We start from the raw sequence: 19586 nt of genomic DNA, 5'->3' as shown, positions 1-19586 counted from the left end.
TGCTCACGGGGCTGGCAGCGTTGCTCGTGTCTCTGTGTTTGATCTTTCGTCGCTCGCCGCTCGCCCGTCTCCACCTTCTTTCGTTTCTTCTTGTCGTCATTCATTTCACAACGGTGTCAGTGAGGTATTGTTGCCAATTTGCGAGGATGTCTACCAAGCTGACGAAGCTTTTCTGACATCACCCTGTGATTTAGCTGAGAGTGCTGTAAATAAAGGTTTGTTTCTTTTGCCCTGACTTTCCCGTGTTCCTTAAAAAAAAAGAAAAAGAAAGGTCGACCTATATTTGAATTATTTTTTTTAATTATCGGTGGGCTCAATAAATAGGGGTCGACCTATTTTCGTGGTCGACCTATTTTCGGGTAAATACGGTAGGTAAAGGGTTCATCCAGTTTAAGCAATCTTTAGCAGACCCAAGTCATTCACTAATGCATAACTACGAGCCAAACACTGCATAGCACCTGCGTTATCCAGAAATGCCCGTAAACTCCCACACAGGTTTACTGTATCAATGACGGGACGGGTTCCTCGAGATCGAGAATTTCGAAAACCAGTCTTGCATCATGTGTGTAGGAATGGCCAAGTTTTTCAAAGCTTGGCCCAAAGTGGTAGCAAGTTTGTGCTTCCCTGAAAACTTGTTCAATGCAAACCAGGTTATGCCCTAAAGTGAAGCAAATTAATGGGATCTCAATAATGCACAGTAATTTGGTATTCTCCTGTACTTCCACTGCACTGCTGCTTGCTCTTGACCATAGGGAGAGAAAAAAAAAGAAAAAAATAAAGCTTGACACAGTTGCTGTATATGTGCAAGCCTGTGTAGTCTGCAACAGTATACTGTAAAACCCTTTATTTTTGCGGCCCCTATTTTTCGCGAATCGGTCACAGATGACATAATCGCGACCACTAAATTTCGCGAATTCCAGATGCCTGCATTGAAAATCTTAAGGACCGAAATTTTCGCACGCCCTTAAATATTGCAAATTCTTCAATTCGTGAAATTCGCGAAAATCGAGGGCTCGCAAACGTTAAGGGTTTTACAGTAACTCTTAACGACAGTTGTAGGCAGCTGTGCAGGATTTGCTTTGGTCAGGCCCAGATCCACTGCCAAAGTGTGCTTACTGCTAAAGGGTCTCATATTGGTGGAGACTACTTACAGACTACCTCATGGTCTAACAGTGAGGTATAAAAAGCACCAACGGTGGGACAGCAGCAGTGCCATTGTCCAGACTGGAAGCAACCTGGGTTCAAACATTGTCAGTTTCTTCATACCTTTCGTATTTTTCATTTCTAGAAGACAACTCTAAGAATGTTTGCGAACTGGTGAAAATTAAAGACAGTTTCATCAAGGAGGTTGTTCGCTCTGGCGACCGAGAGACGCAAAAAGTCACTCGCACCACGTATCACAGTTTTATTGCAATCTGCAAATCTTGGCAGTACATGTTTTTTCTTTATTTATGCAAATCGGGTCTGTATTTTACACTGTCCGGTCGGCTGCTCGAGTAGTCCTCTGTCTCTTCGGGGACGGGCTCGTCACTTTCTCGTTACACATATATATTACACACTGGAGAATGCGGAGGAAGGAGCACATATAAGTACAGTTCTTAGAGGGAGTCGTCAAACGATGGGAGAAATGAAGGCTTGGAGAGGACGCAACACTGAAGCTTGGGCCAGAATAAAAACAGATCTCTCTTTCCCCTCCCAGAAAGCCTCGGCAGCAGAACGAAGCGAGTCCCACAAACCAGCAATATTGTGAATGGCGTGTCGAAAGCCGACCACCTCCAAGAGCTATTCGGCAGAAATGAGAACCGATAAAAAAAAGATGCCTAGGCCCAGCGCTTCTTTTATGAGCGGACTGCCGCCGCACGAAGCGGTTGCCGTGCCGGCCGACGGGGTGCCGAATTTCTCGTATCCGACGGCTTTTGGAGCGGCACCGGTTTAATCACTCGTGCGTGGTCGTGATGCGACAACCCTAACCCGGCTGACCTGATGCAAGCCAAAGGGCAAGCTGAATGGAGATTGATAAAGCGGCGCTTGCTGCGATAGCTCACTGAATTCGAAAGAGGAAGATTTCTTCGGTTATCGTGCTTGAGGCGTGGGTTAAGAGACGACGCAAGACTGTTTCTCGGGTACGTTGCCGTCTGCCCAGTCGATCTGCTGAATCATGGTGCTGAAGATCTCAAACACGCTCTGGAAGAGAAGCATTCGCATCAGTCATCAAACTAAACCAGACCCGTGAGGAGAGGTATAGTTAGGGCTTGACGTTTCTAAACTAAGCATTTCAAACTACTAGGAAGCTGAAAATTTCGTTAAATATATTTTACAAACTTTATTCATGGGTCTTTGGAGCCAAAAACTGCAGTCTTTTGAAAATGGCGATGGCTGTTGTTCTTCTGAATCTACCAAACTTTAATTTTATAGATGAATATTTGAGCTATAAATCAATTTATAATGTCTATGTGGGCTGAATGTGCGTTGAAGTTGAGTCTAAAATATTGCCTTTACGAAACACAATTTTTGAACTTGAAAATTTGCAGGAGGGATATCCCAGCATCTAGAGCAGATAGAAACAATCTCTCCTGAAATGTGTAGCTAAATGTGAGAAGCATACAATGTTGAGAGCAGATTTTTTATACAAGTCTAGAAAATTTTCTATTTGATCTTTTGTTTTATTACTTGTTAGCCATGCATTGAGCACTCAACTTCAATGCCTGGTAAAATTACTAATATTGGGTTAACCTTAAAAGTACTTCCAACACTGTATTCTCTACACTTTGTATCTATAGTCGGTGACAGGTCAAGAAGGAAGTGGAAGCTCCTCCCACCTCTTTCTACTATAGCAGAGCGAACGCTGAAGAGGAAGTGACAGTCTCTCCAAAGTTTGCTGCGGTAAAGAGGCGGGAGAAGCTTCCACTTCCTTCTTGACCTGTCACCGACTATTGCCATGTGTTAAGAAGGATATTTTGTTGAGCTGTTTTTTCTCTATTGTTCCTCCCAACAAAGGCAGGCAAGTATTAATTATCTTGAGGACAATTCTACTGACTGAGAAAATTACCAGATATATGAAATCAGCACAAAAAACTCAACAAGCTGTGCAGTTTCATTTGGTTTGGTCATAAACTAAGGAAGAAAGCTTCAAGACCAGTGTTCCCCCTTAAGAGGTTTCAAAGCATTTTTGCAAACCAGTGAAAGCAAAAGATCCCTGGAAATGTAAACTGCAGGCCCACATACAGATGGCTGACACTAGTGTTGGGTTCTTCCATTACCTGTATCAAGGGCCTTGTTCATAAATAGTGCGGCTATTACTCGAGTAAATACGATACAACATTAAAAAATATCAAATTTTTTTAAGCATTTATTTAAACTTGTTGAAAGTTGCGTGAAAAAAAAAAAAAGGCACGGGCAACTTAACTGGTACTAAACAGCAGAGAGCTCTTAAGCTGGCAGTCAACAAAGAGACTAATCCAGATAAGACTGCTGACTGGGCGGGTTGGTAGTTCGTGATGATTAACGTTACAGCACACCATTTTTGTTTTATTTTTGTAATTGCATTTGATATTGTCATCTCGTTCTTAGAACACAGAAAAAGAGGAGGTTGTTCTTTGTGCATAGAAGACAATAGAAACCACGAGTTGCGAGTCAGCACCGAGTGAGTGTATATTTAACGTCTGTGTTAGTGAGCGTTTCCCTTGTGGTGTGCCATAACGTTAATCAACTAATCCAGAGAAGGGAAAAGTACTGTCAAGAAACACCAAAAAAGTGATTTGCAGTATTTGAAGCAATCCCTTGCAAACTGAAGCAGCTTATCTAGGAAGTTGTCCATAACCCAAACTGAATCTTTATGGGTGCCTAGTTCCTTGATCACATCTCTAAACCTGGAAAGTTTAAACGAAAGAAAACTGCTATAAAAATGTCCTAAAAACATATTCCAAGAAGAAAGCCATACAAGGACTTAAAAAAGCAACCGCAACACCGTGTCCAGTGATTGTGCTATGCACATTAAGGGAATCCGCTTGTCTTGTTAATAAAATCTCCAAAACTGTACAAAAAAAAGTGCACAGAGAGGATGGGGTATTGTTAGAATCGGAGGCCCACGAAAGAGTGATAGCGATTTGGTATCGTTCTGTTTTCGTTTGTAGGCTTCTGTCAGAATAAAGTCTAATATTTCAGTTGACGACAGCTTTTGGAAGGGGGTGGTTGCTTGATACATACTTTGCACCATCTGCAAAATACCTGAAAGTTGGTAGCGGGCACCTAGGAATACTGAACCAAAATTTGGATTTCGCAAAGTAAGGCTGCAGAAGTGTTGAACGGGACGCTACGAACCCCAAAACATCACTCGTATTTCGATATCTCAAACGGATGGTTGTACTTTTGGAAAAGAAGGGCGCGATCAAGCAAGTTCTTTGACGTAACTGTCCTCCGGGAGAATTCAAGAATGAGGAGAAACGGCCTCGCTTCTCTCCTCCTCGCTTCGGTTCACCAGCTTGACGGGAGGCAGCGAGGAGGAGAGAGAATGGGAATCGCGACGTGCCTTGTCTCGTCGGCTGGGTTCAATCGCGCACTTCTTTTCCAAAAAAATACGGCAATCCGTTAGATATATCGCCGTATGAGTGATATTTTTTGGTTTTGCAGCTTCCCGCCCCGCCTTGTTTAGTGAGCTCGAAATTTCGGTTCAGTATCCCTTTAAGTAAAGTTTGGAGGTGGGCTAGTCAATGGTGCATAATAAACATAATTAGAATAGTGCAAAAAAACACAAGAACAGGTAAAAGAGGGACACAGACACAGTGCTGCATCCCTCTTCTACTTGTCCTTGTTTTTTTTTGTACTGTTCTAATTAATGTTTACTATGCACCTTTAATGCCTGCTCACACATGCATCACAGTGCTAAATCAATACTAGGAACAGTTCTGATGCAATGCTGATTTGAACATTACTTAGCACTTGAACATAGCATGCATTGCTCTATCAGCAGTGTGTAACTATAACATAGTGCGAAGTCAGTGTTGGATCAGCAAGGTCAGTACATTTCCAGCGCTGGATAGCATTGTGGTGTATGAATAATCGGGCCTTTATGAACATGGCTGCTTCCTCTGCATCTTATGTAATATTTTAATTTTCTCATTAGGCAGCAATAAATCAAATGCAGTGGCTTATTAAATGAAACACTTAGAAGGGCTTCTCTAATCCTCGCGACAAAGGGCCAGATTGGACAGACGAAGAAACGCCAAGAGAACAGAGCCTTGCCTGGTTCTGCTTGGCCGAGGCCTCCAAAAATGCAGCCTTCATGTAGTCAGCAGCTTGCCTCCCCTCCTCGTAGCTTACCACCCTTTCCAAAGAAAACAATACGGAATGTCACCACTCCTTTATGAAAGCACCGTCCTGTACAATCAAAATGGCTCAATTTCAAATACTTATTTGCTATTGAGAACAAGAAAGATGCAAAAGAAAACCACAACAGGCTTAATTAGTGAAAGGAGCAGGATTTACAAGCATTATTATTCAAGAAAACGTGATGGTGGCTCTTCTCAATTGTGCACTCACAGCGCATGTGCGAAACTTTAGAGACACACAAGTTTTTGTGGTCCAGGAGATATATTGATTTAAAATACAAAGTACTCCCCAGACCGGTTATAACACAGTCCAACGGGAATTGTAAATTGCTTCGCTATATCTGCTTCTTTGTTATATGTAATCTTGTACAAATAACACTAAAAAAAGATAATACGGGTTGTCAAGGGCACATGTTTATCGAGCCTGCGCGGTCGAGGCTTCCCTGCACGCATCCTCTGCTAGATTGGAGCCGCTTTTGGTCACCTGCGAGAAGCTCAGATCGAAAAAAGATCCTGCTACGTACGGCTGCGAAGGCCACGCGGAGGACGTTGGCAGTGGACGGCATTCTTTACGTTTATGGATGGCACGCATTTTGATTCAAGGAGATTGCCTTCGTTTTCCCCGTTGAAGTGCCGGTGGTGCCGGGACTTTTTATTGTTGAGTGTCAATGATTCGCCGAATCGGTGCTCGAGCGAAGTAAACTTTCGCACAACAGCGACCTCACCGAGCGGATGCCAACACGGATCACAAAGCAAACAAAGAAGCGCGCATGGCACCGAGTTTGCGCTCACGCTTGTTTGCCGTCGGTATAGAGAGCCTAGATTTAAGAGATGGGGCAACTGCTCGATCGGAGTCACGTGATTTGTGGGCCGCGTTTGCAAAATGAGCTGCAGCATGCAAGGAGTCAAAACAGCAGGACGGCTTCTCCCATGCGATGTAGTAAAGCCGCTTCCCAGATAAGGAGCGGGGAGCAGACGACATTGCAGAGACTGCCGCTGGCAGCAAAGTGCGACGGTCCGAGACTTAGTAAATGTTCCGAATTTTATTCTTTTTTTAAGTTATCAAAAAATTTTCCTCGCTATATCCACAGGAGCAGCTCAATTTCCTTCGCTACAAACAGAAACAAATGCACTGAAAAAGTGAAACGGGAATGGGAAATCATGTTTGCTTCGCTGTAGCCGCTATTTCATTTTAACCGACTTCGTTATAACCGGTCTCAACAGTATTATACATTTGTTTTGAATAACTAACTGTTTTCACCAGGCACTTTCCAATTGTATTTTTATACGGAGCGCAAGTTTGTCTGCTTCTTGCAGAGGGGTTGCGATGATGTCACAACGCCGAGCTCTTATTGATCGATTGAAAATTCCCAACAATCATTCTTTACGTGTTTTTTTTTTTTTTTTTTATTATTCAAAGGAAAGAACAGAAAGGAGACGACGACACAAAGCTGACTGTCAATGCTTAAACTTATGATTCTATAGTTAATACTGAAATGAGGTAGTAGTAAGAGCCGATACGAGCCGAAAGGTAGATTGCAACATACTTAAAATTTTTCCAGTCTCGTGCTAGGCTGCTGGTTTTGCAACATTAGTAAGCTTGCATCTGGAAGCTTTGTTGGAGAAAGGGTCGATTCTAACATGGCTCGAGTTCCCTGCATTTGATGTAAAAATGGGTAAAAAAAAAAAAAAAAAAGGCCTACCAGAAGTGGGAATAAACCCTGGCCTGAGACTACATAGATGGTCCTCTGCCACGATTGCGTCACTTCTTTCTAAATTTTCTCGTTCAATCCCAATTGGGGCCTGAAGCATTGTACTCCTTTGGGAGACGTATGGCTCGATTTCCTTCCCTTTCTTACAGTGCAACTGTTGCCGAGGTCTCAACGTCGCTGCTCCGACAGACTCAAACGGTAGCAACACGCAACAAGCGCCGATTGTAAAGACACTGGGCAAGCAAATTCCACCTTACCTTTCGACCCTTAGGTCCACCTTGTTCCCGACTAGGACAATGGGCACACTAAACGTTGCGTGGCAAGAGAGAAATAAGAGAAAGCAAATGTGAGACGATGGTTACCCGTTCCACACTCGACCAATGGGTCTTTTTTGAAGCTTATTTTTTCGTGAGCAAAGTGTACCCCAGTATACAGTATATTACGAACCACTATACTCCACGGACTATTACACATCCAAAAATTTGAATTTTATGCGGTGCAGTCTAAAGTGCTGGATGAATTCGAATTTGATAAACAAGTACCGCCAAGCTGGTGCATGCTGGGATGCACTTAGCCAAAAATGGCGGAGAGTCTCCGCCAACCTGGTTCGTCGTGGCGGCACAGTGCAGGCATCTACAATATAGACATATGGGAGTTTGCCGGCAAACGGCAACCGCAGCAGACTAATAGGAGCGTGACCGTGGGATGCGCCATATGAGCCAAAAATGGAGACGCGTCGCAGGCATCCAATAGGAGCGCCTGCGGCATGATCAAACGATGGCGGTACTTGGATAAGACAGGATGTCCAGTGCTTTAGTGCAGTCTGTCCACAGATGCGGTTTATAAGAGAATTATTTTTTTCGACATCGTTCATTACAATACGCGACAGAGTATGTGGATGACGCAGTATGTTACTGATGATTTATGTATGATGCAGGCTCCTTTGTGAGCTAATAAAGCAGGCACCTGTCGAGGTGTGCTCACGTATAAGGACTTTTTAAGTGTCCACTAGGTGCCAGGTGCAACTATTTCTTTCAACCGAAACAGGCCTCTGCAGACTTTAACCGGGTGCGAAATGTGGTCGGGAAATTGTGGTATATACACACGCGGGCTTAATAACTAGGGGATTATTTTTCAACCAATTCGGTGGGCGTTTTTTCCTGGTTAATTTTTTGGCCAGATATTCGGGCGTTTGTGGCGTCGGACAATCAGCATTCGTCGGGAGCTAATGTCGAAGACAACAGGACACTGGCATGCAATTCCCCTACCTCCAGGGAACATGCGCATGACCTGAATACTTGGAAAACAATCCAGTACCAACAAGAGAAGCAAACTAGATAATGGATGCAGTTCCATAAGAAAGAAGCAGCCCTGGAGGTAGGCCTGTGTTTCAGGTCAAGAAAAAAAAAAATAAAGCTGTACTAGATTAAAAACCTTTTCTCACATAGTTTCTTTTTTTTTTTTTTTTATATTCAGAGATGGTTACAATTTGTTTTTTTTTTAGTTTTCCTCAATTTTAATAAAACCGGCTCGGGGGTCGCTTTTTGGAGTTCATCAGTGCATCAAAAAACACCGATCCCTTTTAATGCCATAGTACTTAACTTCAAAGCGAAAGAATAAAGTTAGACAAAGAAAAACCAGACAAAGAAAAACCTGTGACTACACTCCGAAACTCAAATACAAAAGTGTCGTGTTACTTGTTATTTTAATTTTTACACTTCAAAGCTCACTTTAGAGAGACACTCTTTCCATTCTGTTAAAAATTGATAGCAGCTGCAAAATTTCAGAATCATAAGAAATAATTATATATATAAGTATACATTTATTTTCTGGTTTATTACTTTGTTCCAAACAATGCGGTATGGATGCAGCCATCCCCATCTTTTGTGACATACAAGAGAAAATGATCAGTTTTAGACCGTGCACTCAAGTGGAGCGGTCTCAGTAGCAGGGCCGCATGCACAGCGATAGCCTTTAGGCCCTCAACTCAAGCAGTAGAAATGTACAAGTCATATCGATTCAATTGCAGACACTGAGCTGAGTGGACCCATTGAAAGAGTACATGCAGAGCAATTTCAAATAGACTAGACCTTTGTCTGTATTTGGATTATTTGTTTTTGTTTCAAAAAGGCACCTCAGAACGAGAGTCTCACAATCAGCTACACTAATCTAGAGAACTATTTTGCTGAAACATTGCTTTGCATGATGGCCTCAATGAATGCTTTACAAAATATATTTAACCCGTATTGAGAAATATTTTCGAAGTCATTCGCAGATTCATTTTGCCAGAAAATTTTGCCCAAAAGCAACCTTGGAGCGAATGCCTGAAATGTTGAATAGTGTGCCAAACCGGGAAAGTACCTAATCGTGTCTCTATCGTCGTGGGAAAGCTGGATGGGTGCATGTTAATGGCTATTAGCCCCGAGAAGTTCGCGTGGCGCCCCCTTACGGCGAACCGGGGTGACGTCACGGCGAGGAGAGAATTTTTCCCCGACTCGCCCCGCTCGTCCTGTGGAGGCTGTGACGACGCTAGCTGTCGGCGCGCTCGTTTCTATTTAATTTTTTTAGGCGTGTTTTTCGTAGGAAGTGTAAATTTTTATATGTGCCTTTATTGAGGTATGGCCTGTAGCTACAGGCGAACTTCAACCAACATTTTGAGCATGGTCGACAGGGCAGGCAACGCATGAATCGGAGTGGTATATGAAAATAAAGAAATATGGCCACAATTGCAGGAGCATCACTATAGATCTACATTTCGCACAATAAATGCTGCTGATGGTCTGAATGAATTGGCAGGTTATGTATACTATTTGTTTTGATCGCCGAAGCAGAAAAGCTGCATGCTGCTCGAGCAACATGCTAAATACAGTCTGGGCCATGGGGAGAGAATCACAAGTAAGACAGCCCAAGTGCAGTGGAAAAGTAAAAAAAAACAAGGGACATTTATTATATACAATGCTCGCATTTGACCTTTGCTGGATTCGGATAGTATTTCAATGAACTACACGAGTGGTGTCTGTGGACTTGTTTATATCAACCCTCAAGTAATGTATAACAAACGTAAGCGAAGGTGTCTAGCTCGTTATTAGTCCCTTAAGCCAAAACATTGAGATTTTACTTAAATCGAATTGTCCTAAAGCTAAAATACCTGAAGCTTTTCTCACGCAGACTGTCGCCCTTCACAGGTTCCACATTTTCTGCTACTAGTGCTGCATCTACCACTGAACAGACAATCGAATGCTTGCTTTTATTCCTGTTTTCCTCTGTTGTCAGAGAGTCCAGCTGTGGGGAGTTTGGAGGCTGAGGAAGCTTTTGGAGACCTGCAGCAGTGTCTCTTTTAATTGGAAATGACAATTCAGACTAAACGGTGTATTTTCCGAATGCCTAAGGCTGGAATAAAAATGTCCGGAAAAAGTATAAACATTCGAAATTACGGCACTATTGCTGTGCGTATTTTGGGAAGTTCAATACATATCATACAGGCAACTGGGGGCGATTCGGCCGTCTTTGCTGCTACCATACAAACTAATTTCCAGTAATTGCGCATCTTCTAAGAAATATGCCTGCACACGTGTATAAACTATATAATTAATTAAAGAAGAAGCTACATTTATGTGGAACAACCCTGTTCCACGAGCACTTCCAAGACCATCAGACGCAGGGCCTTTGAAACATTGGCGAACCAGCGCATGCAGAGTGGCAGCGCAAAGTCGGGGTCGCGAGCTAATTCGCCGACCACCCAAAGGCCCAGGATATATATGCCACTTCAAATGCCTTGAAAGGGGGTTGTAATATCGTTCTAAATCGTGAACATGCAAGGAACAGAATTCCAGCGTCTGAAACACCTGCGCCACCGTTTCACCGATCCCTCGCAAAATTGCCTTGTGTCGTATGGACGGACGGGGAGGTTTCAGGATTTGTAACCCAATTGTAAAGATAAAAGGGACGAGCAGGCTTATAAAATGTACGGAAGCATGTCAATATCGGCCTAACTCAACGTCTTGTACACCGGGTAAATGAAGTCCAGCTCCTCGAAGAGCTTGCGGCACACAACGCCAAACCAGGAAACCGGTGCTGGGAAGCGAGCCGATGCGTCATCGCGGAGCGGAGTCATCGCCCTGACGTCACGGTACGCCTCACCCAATCAGGGCGCGGCGACCGCAGCGACGCTTGTGCTCGCTCTCGGGGCTAATACCCTTTGTAACGGTCAATAGCTTGCACCACCTAGCCTAAGTCTAAAAAGACAACCATATGATTTGTCCCACCCTTCTAAGCCAATTTTCTCCACCTAGCTATCACCAGACAATGTGGAATATCACCAGGATGACCTTTGGGGGACCGGGCAAAAAAAATAAACTAGAAAACATCACCCTCCGCCTCTTCCGCCCCAGCAAGGGAGTTACCAATTTCCCTCAGGTCAAACCTCATCGGCGTCATTCCAGCACCGGACCCACTGGGGGACAGGACTGAGAGTTTGGGCCAGAGCCAAGCGGGAGGGAGTCCCAATTTTCCTCTGTCCTGCCTGTCCCCAGCTGTGCTAGTTGTGCATCACTCAATTTTCCCTAGATAATTTCCACCAATCTTCTAATCGCCTCTTTGTGACTGTGATCCTCTTCTCTTCCGTACTTCCACTATCGCCAGCAAAACCTAGGGCCCCGGCCAAATATATTACCTCTTCAAAAAGGGCAGGGCGAAGCCCCATGCACTTCAAAACCAAGGGCTCACTCATTATGGCAGGCAGCACACAATGTGTCAGTCTCCTAAAACTTAGCCTTATCTATGTTTTCATCCTCAAAACTGGTTCTCACCTCAAACAGTAAGGAACTTCCCAGTGAATTGTCAAACACATTTTCCTTTCTTATGTCCTGTCTTTGTGACCTGCACATTGTTACAGCTGGGTTTTCCTGCATTCTAACCTTCCACGTTTTTCTTTCTGCCTCTTTCACTTCCTTTTTCACTAAGCAGTCTGTTCAACCCCATCACTAGTGTGTAGGTATTTAGATGTAAGCTTTCAGGTTCGGTGTGTTCATTTTGTGTTTAAACTTTTCGTGTATAAATACTTGAATACCTTCCGTTCCCACCACATATCATCCATTTCGGTCAACCTTTGTTCAAATTTCAACTAATTGCCTCCCTGCTCTCAAAAGACGACCAGCCCATGTCCCCTCGTACACCTTCATTTGGTGTCGTTTGCATGTGCTCCCGGTACCAATCTGCCTACGCTTCTTTGTTGAATTTCTAATCCTGATTGAACCTCCGATTTCATGCACAGTAGTCAAATGCCAAAAGACAGTCCTGGTACCACCACTCCTTTCCATATACATCTGACTAGGGAGCCTTCATGTGCGCTTTGCTAGGGTGATGCCACCCTTTGTAATACCACTCGCCGACAAACCAGCAGCCATTTTGGTTCTCGGCGATAATCCGTGGGGCTTATAACTTTCCCGGAAACAAGCACCTTACCTCACAAGTTCGGAGCAGCGTTGTGGAACCCACGGAGGGAGGATTAGCATTTTCCCCCTCGGATGGGAGAACCGATGGACACAAAAGCCACTTTCCGGCGCAAGGGGAAACAATGAGAGGAACAAAATGGCGGTGGAAGGGGGTGTAGGAAAGGGAAACAGGCAGTTGGCATCACTCTATGCGAAGCGCACATGAAGGCACCCTACCTCTGACCACTTCATATCTTTATAGTACCATAGTGCCTTGAGCTTCATAATAAATTAATTTTTTTTCTCCTTTCTAATTATATTTTCCTTGTGTTCCTCTAGATATTTCCTTCCCTCATTGAACCAGACTCTCAGATATTTGTACTTTCCTACACGGTCTATTGCAATCTCTTGTATCCTCAGGAATTCCTCTTTACGTTGCTAAATACTAACGACGAAATGGCGTTCTGCCCATTGTTAGTGCCTCACTGCGGTTATAGCTACACACTGTGCTATCAAAGTCCTTGAATGAAGACAGTGATGTAACATGAACCACTGTGACGGCATAACTTTATGGGTTATTTGCTAGCAGCAAAGGGCTCCTGTTGCACGTAATTGACACACCAGCCAACATTCCAGGCACCATACTCAAAGAATGGTAATGACTAATGGAATATAATCAAAACTCACCATCTCTGGATCTCATGTACCACAAAACTTCAGAAAAAAGAACGCCTGAATTTTACTCATTCAGAGCGAAATTTAAATTAAACAAGCTTGAATTTGGCATAGGTTGATTTGACTAAGGCCAATGTTTCCAGTTATGGGCTTTACAACTTACAGGGGTGAGACACGTGAAACAGGTTTTGGAACATTTTTTGGAGCAGAAAAATCTGGATTTTGGAGCAGCTTAGGAGCACAAAATTCTCGTTTTGGAGCAGCAGTTTAAGCATTTTGGAGCAACGTCGACAGTTTGGAGCAGATTAGGAGCAGATTAGGAGCAGAAAACGTTAGAGCAGCCTATCAGTGATTTAAATCATAAAAAAATCTGATATAAATCAGATTTTTTTTTTTATCATTATTTTTCTTCATTTTGGTTCCAATAAGTCACCAGCGCCGATACGCACAAGGCAAACGCGAGTTTCATGCGCATAGATGAGAACAGGAAACACAGGCTTGCTGCAAACTTAGGTGGGCACCAGGTACCTCAAGCTTATACGAACTGGTGCCAAAGCGCAATTGTAGTGCAAAACTTTTTAAAGCGGTGATTCGAGAGCACGAACAGAGAAGCACAGTTTACTTCAATCAGACATAGATCGGAGGCTTATAGAAAGCACGTGCAGAGAGAAAAAAAAACTCCTCACCAAAGTGAGTCCCAAGGTAAATAGCGAATTGGTTGAAAAACTAAGAGCACCACATGCAGGCTAAATACGGGTGTATGACCAATTCACTCGGTTGCTCACGCACTAGAAGCACGTGTGTGATAACCGTAAGTACTCACGGCGACGGCGCCGTCCATATTGACGAGATTACGGACACGAATGAACAATTACACAATGGGGGCACGCTCAATAGCACTTTTAAAAAAAGGTTTACTCTCAAAACGAAATGCTTAGGTTTGCTCATCTTGATAGCCTGTGCATCATACCTCCCGCGGCCAGACAGTGAGACCACGTGACAGCGCACCGTTAGCGTCCAGCCACAAATGACAGCGGAAAGTAGTACCAAAATCGGGAAAAGACCACGTGTCATAGGTATAGAAGGGTACTACAGCTGAAATCATTGAATCCGGCGATTGCTTGCGCCACCCTGTACCCGTGGCGTGTACTTTACTACGACGAGATTGAATGTCGCCGAACAAGCTCGTTTCCCGCTAAATCTAGCATCGCCGTAAACTTTTTTTTCGTTTCTGGGTTAATTTGGCGTGGTGTGGCGCAATTTAGACCGATTTCACGTTTGTGGCGCAACTAGGCGCAGAAAATTGGGTTTGTATCAAAATGGCGCAATTGGCACAGATGTCACACCCCTGAACTAAACAAGAGGGCATTGACTCTCCCTCTTTAGCCTTTGTGACTATACTTAAAAGCAAATTCAAGAGCAGATATTCGTTTTTAGGATGAAGCTAGGATTAACCAAAGCTTCACAAACACAAAAAGCTCTAAAGGCTAGATAAAATTAGTTCTACCTCAAGACAGGACTGTTTGTAATGTTTAGGCCGGCATGAAACATTCTGAAATTTTATGACCTAGCGATGCAGCACGGTGAAGAATCGAGCGCACTATAGCGAATAAGAACACATTTCCACATTTATAGCTACCCATCCTACATGTGGAGCTACGTATTCTTATATTGAGTGGCGTGTTCGAGCCGAGTCACTCACTGGACTTTGCCGGTCATGTCGAGAAGCTTCTCGTAGAGAGCCCTGACCACTTCGAAGCTGGGGTGGACGAGAAAAAGAGGGGCATTAGAATCTTTCGCCGCGTGCAAACAGATGTTCAATGGTCGAGTCAGACCTTTTTGTGGAGTTGATGGAGTACACGAGGACGTATCCATGGATGTCCATAGAGTAAGACTGCGGGAATATAGAGTACTCGTCCTGAAAAAAAAATAAAAACACATGCCAGTTATTTTATTTATATTGCAATGGTCACAAAACAAGCTGAGCAAGGTACCCATTGTCAATTTTTCCCCTGGCGTAATGACCCATTTTCTCCGGGTGCAATGACCAGTGTCTGGGAGAAAACTGCTTTGGCACCATCTATAGTCGGTTACAAGTAAAGAAGGTAAGAGAAGCTCCTCCCACAAGCGTGATGCACCCGTTTCAAATCTCTCCGCAGTCGAAAGAAGAGTTCACTGGAAACGCCCCTTGTTCCGCTTCAATGGATAAACATTTGCTACCGAGTAATGCTGACTTGTCTCCAACCCCCGTTTTTTAAGAAAGTCACCTTTGTCTTCATCGGAGAGGGAACCCAGCCCCTGAAATTAGCATTTATATCCATCAGAGGGGGAACCTAACACCCGAAAGTCATATTTGTTTCCATTGGAGAGGGAAAAGTCTAAGCTCCCTCCCATGGCTTCCACAACGCGAGGCAAATATTTACAAACAATGGGACGCTATTGGATGCGGAGGTGGCGGAGGGATATATGAATCCCTTGAGGGGCATTTTCTGCTACCTTCTTTGACCTGTAACCAACTGTAGTGGGAATAAAGCGCATTTCATATTGTTATGGTCTTTCCATCTACTAGCATGTAGTATTAACAGCTGGTTTAGTGCATGAAAAATGATGCATACAATATCATTGGCATTTTTGTACGACAGCTACAGGAGTGCCCCTGCCAGGAGGCGTGAAAAAAAAAAGGAAAGGAGCCATGAAGGCAGCTTTTGTCAGTCACTTGTCCATTTTCAGAGAATGTAAAATGTAGTAAGGCAAGAAGGAAGCAGCTAAACTGCCGTCAGTGGAAGGTTTGTATTGGGAGTAACGCATTCCTAGTTTACTGGACTGTCCCGACATATTTTCAGGCTCTTCTTGCACTCGTCAAAGGAAGCTGAATCGAGCCTCTTTTGTACGACCTTCTTGGGACAAAACAATCCCCAATATACACAAAAGCTAAGGTCAGCAGAGCTCAACGCAGACCTTGGATTTGATTTAGCGATCCGCTGCGGTCGGGAGAATGTGAAGTAGTGTAAAAGCTGCCTGTCAGCATGTACGAACCAAAGGACACTCAGTGCTACCCCACTTTTGCTCGCGCCCTCCTCTCCCCATTTTGCGCCTTTTCTCAAAAAAAATTTGCTCTCCCCTCCCCTCCCACACTCTTGGAGTAGAAAATGAATGAAGCTCTGGCCTCTTTTATTCTCCTCCCTCTCTGCTACCCATGCAGGTTTGTTTAAAATGAGGACTAAGCAGGAGTTCTTTTCTGTGCTCCATTCCACCTGGCAATAAATTGCAGCAGATGCGTTGAGCCATCGGAATCGGTCTAATGTCGTGCGAATGTCACATGACTCCTGGGAGGGGCACAGGGATGCGCAGGGCACGCAGTCACGTGACACGTCCGCAGCATTTAATAGACCGATCTCACCAACTTCGCTGGAGCTCTGCGCGTGTAGAGCATGAGGCGGCATGAGCTGTCTTGTGCACTGCTGCCTGTCTCATGCGAACTAAAGTTATGGCAGCGTGACGCGTGCACCCAACGCTTGGTGAGATCGGTCTATTGGCTTAGATGGCCCGTGGCCTCCAACGCAGTTCATCGAAAAGCGAAACGCAGTATGGCAAAAAACACCAGAATTCTCTACAGGCAGGGAGGGGCCATTTTGGTCGGAGATATAGCAGTCCTGTTAACACTAAAAAGTGGGGGAAAAAAAGTGCAAATTTGCGAAAACACTTGTTTGATGTATTTCAATCCTATGAAATAAGTCGGGACACACAAAACATGTTTCCATTGTGTTCTTTAGAATTTGTGGCAGACGTTGGTAATGGCATGTTTTCTATTCCGATTTCTGTCCTTTTTCATGTGACGGTGAGAACATCTTAGATCCCTTTTTTTTTCGCGCAAGCTGTTCAAACATGAGCGCCGAATACCAGCGTTCGGCTGTCGCCGTTGAAGCAGTTAGTAGAGACCACCGTGGTACGGACAAAGTCGGGTAGCTTTGTGTCTGCTCACCAGTTGGTGCAGCGGCAGAATGTTGAGCTTGCCATTATGGGGTCGTGATATAACCTCTGGGGCACGTTCAGAATTTTTTTTCTTTCTTTTCTTTTTATTACTTTTTTACAAATTGTCTTCCGAAGTGGGTGTTAAAACATTTTGCGAAAATTTGCATGGCCTTGCGTCCCACTTTTTTCGGGCATCCCAACCCTTAGGCAGACTTTACGCTGGAAGTCCGGCAAGACACCCTGTTCAGAAAGAGGTGGAGGGACCAGAAGGAGCATCACTCACCTGCCCTGCAGTGTCGACAAGCTTCAGCTGATATTCCTGCCCCTTGACTTTCATGGTCTTGTGGAAAGCTGTAAAATTTAGGTGGCAGCCATGAGGCACATTCAGAGTGGGACGAATGCACAACACGGCACTACCTTGCTAATTATGCCAGTTAAGGCTGGCTCGCACAGCTCCATTCCTTTACGTTCCGCAAGCTCATGTCTGCTCTGCCGCAAGTCGCTGGGACATCCGTGTCTTGTATGAAGTGTGGCAATCAGTTCAAGAAGTAGCTTTTCGCAGGGCATACAAAGTATGGATGCCCAGGTGACTTATAGCGTAACGCAAGAATATGTAAGCAAACGCTCCTGTGTAAATGAGCCCTTACACCGCTACTAAAAATGACATGTCTGAAGGTATGCACTCTGTAGTGCAGGACCCAACTATATGAACGGCAGACCCAAGTGACAACGGCGAAAAATCTCCTACATCGTCGTAGACCTACTATTTTCAATGGTGGGGTCGTATGAATCCACGAACTGGTTCTCCACAAACTGGATAGTCAGTGACGATTTTCCTGAAAAAGAAAAAAAAGAAAAAAGAAAAGAAAGCGAAGGTTACGTTCATTCGTGCTGATCACAAAGTGACTTCTCATTCGCAGGAGTATAAGACGGCAGGTGGAGAGACAAGACAACCGCAGTGCATGACTTGCAAAAATCAACTTGTTTTTTTTGTGCTTTTTGGATAAAAGAGTGTTTCAGGTTTCACTCGAGCAGATGTAACCGAGCGGGCCGCCCGCACATTGCAAAACAAACGCGCACTCACACACATACACAAAAATAAAAATTAAGAGTCGAGTCTGGTATTAAAACGATATTCTTATCTGGCCGCTTCAGAGGCGGAAAGAGCGCTAATCGCCGTATCGCTCCTTGAACATTCCTCAGGCGACGACGATCTGCCCTTTGCAGTTTATCAACGGGAGCCCCCGTTCAAAGCAGCAGTGAACAATTCATACTTAACGCGACGATGACGCATAGAGGAAAATCTGGCAAACTGTGCCAAGTTCAAGTAACCTCGACCACGATAAGACGGAGTTGTTTAGGCTTAAAAAGAACTCACCGACAGATCGGAATCCCATAATAGCGATCTTCCGCGATTTCGGAGGCATGTTTCTTCAGCGAGGCGAGCAGCCCGTTAACCACATCTACGTCGGTGGCGCCTGCTGAAGCCGCTGACTTTGTAGAGCAGGCGAAAGATCGAGCGACGTCAAATGTAAACAGTAGGCTCGGGAATTCTCCGAGAGCGCAGCGCGTCGACTTCGTCGCGGACGACGACGGCCCGACGTGCTTACCTCTGCCGCTACGTGGGTTCAATGATCAGGCGTAAAGTTGACAGCTGTTAATTAACAAAGCGAAGCGGACTCACGACAGCAGTCAGAGGCACTGCGCTAAAAACAAAACTAAAGGCAAACTATCACGGGCGGGACAAGATGGCAAAGAGCGCGCGACAACGATGCCCTCTCTATGCAGAGGAAAACGTGCAAGTGCAGCGCCCGCAGCGCCGCAGCGCCCAACGTTAGCAGCGCCTCGCTCGCGCTTCTGCAAGTGGCTCTGCGGATGCGTTCGAATATTCGGTGTCATCTAAGGTTGGTGTGATCCACTGTGGATGCACTGTGGTGTGATCCGTGTATCAGACGGCTCTGATACACGGATATACGGCTCCCAATATACGGCTCTGCCGTGTATGGATCCATCCAGTCACGTTGGGATCCATCCGTGTCCGTGTCTACAACCCCCATGTTACCCCAATCACCCTAATGACGTCAACTACTTGGTTTCACCATAGAGTAATATAGTAAACGTAAAGAGAGGACACTGAAGCCGATTCGCGGCCCAGATAGTAGGATTCATACCCTCCGCTACGTGGCGCTTTTCCGTAATTTGGTTAATATTAATTACAGCTTTCTCTCTGAAAAGTATTTATTTTCTAAATTTTTATGCTTTAGAGTTTTTTAAAGTACTTAAAACGACTAAATAGTGTTAATCAAATACGTCACAAAAACCACGTGATGAATGGCGCCTGCCATGGCCTGTCTGCTTGCACGCCGTCACCTCTGCTCGTCCGAGCGGTCCGTGCTTCGTTCGTCCGTGCCGTACCGTCCGTGCCGTCCGTGCCGTTCTTCTCCGTTTTATGCTACAGCGTGTTCGGT

The 19586-nt window shown here is 44.6% G+C and overlaps 1 protein-coding gene across 1 annotated transcript; it reads right to left on the bottom strand.

Annotated features, from left to right (window-relative positions):
- Window positions 1-1388: 1388 nt before the first annotated feature.
- LOC8051490 (GTP-binding protein Rheb homolog) lies at window positions 1389-19034 on the bottom strand. Its single transcript, XM_029993437.4, has 9 exons — window positions 18729-19034; window positions 18497-18612; window positions 17883-17954; window positions 17402-17469; window positions 14982-15064; window positions 14849-14905; window positions 7297-7344; window positions 5242-5323; window positions 1389-2184 (listed from the first exon to the last, which is right to left on the bottom strand). Exons 2-9 carry the CDS (start codon window positions 18543-18545, stop codon window positions 2095-2097), a joined length of 549 nt encoding a protein of 182 aa, XP_029849297.1. The 5' UTR covers window positions 18546-18612; window positions 18729-19034; the 3' UTR covers window positions 1389-2094.
- Window positions 19035-19586: the final 552 nt, after the last annotated feature.

The sequence above is a fragment of the Ixodes scapularis genome, unplaced genomic scaffold, assembly GCF_016920785.2.
Source record: "Ixodes scapularis isolate PalLabHiFi unplaced genomic scaffold, ASM1692078v2 PGA_scaffold0__279_contigs__length_252992795, whole genome shotgun sequence".
Taxonomy (NCBI): Eukaryota; Metazoa; Arthropoda; class Arachnida; order Ixodida; family Ixodidae; genus Ixodes; species Ixodes scapularis.
The sequence above is the reverse complement of the archived record's forward strand: the minus strand, read 5'-3'. Positions and strand labels throughout refer to the sequence as shown.

Bases quoted from the DNA above. Each gene is read 5' to 3' on its own strand.
- LOC8051490 (XM_029993437.4), bottom strand. From the start codon at position 18,545: ATGCCTCCGAAATCGCGGAAGATCGCTATTATGGGATTCCGATCTGTC. The intron at 5,324-7,296 runs GTAAGGTGGAAT...TTCTTTGGAAAG, and splicing joins GTGGACCTAAGGGTCGAAAG to GGTGGTAAGCTACGAGGAGG. The intron at 2,185-5,241 runs GCAAGGCTCTGT...CTTCTCTTCCAG, and splicing joins CCTCGGCCAAGCAGAACCAG to AGCGTGTTTGAGATCTTCAG.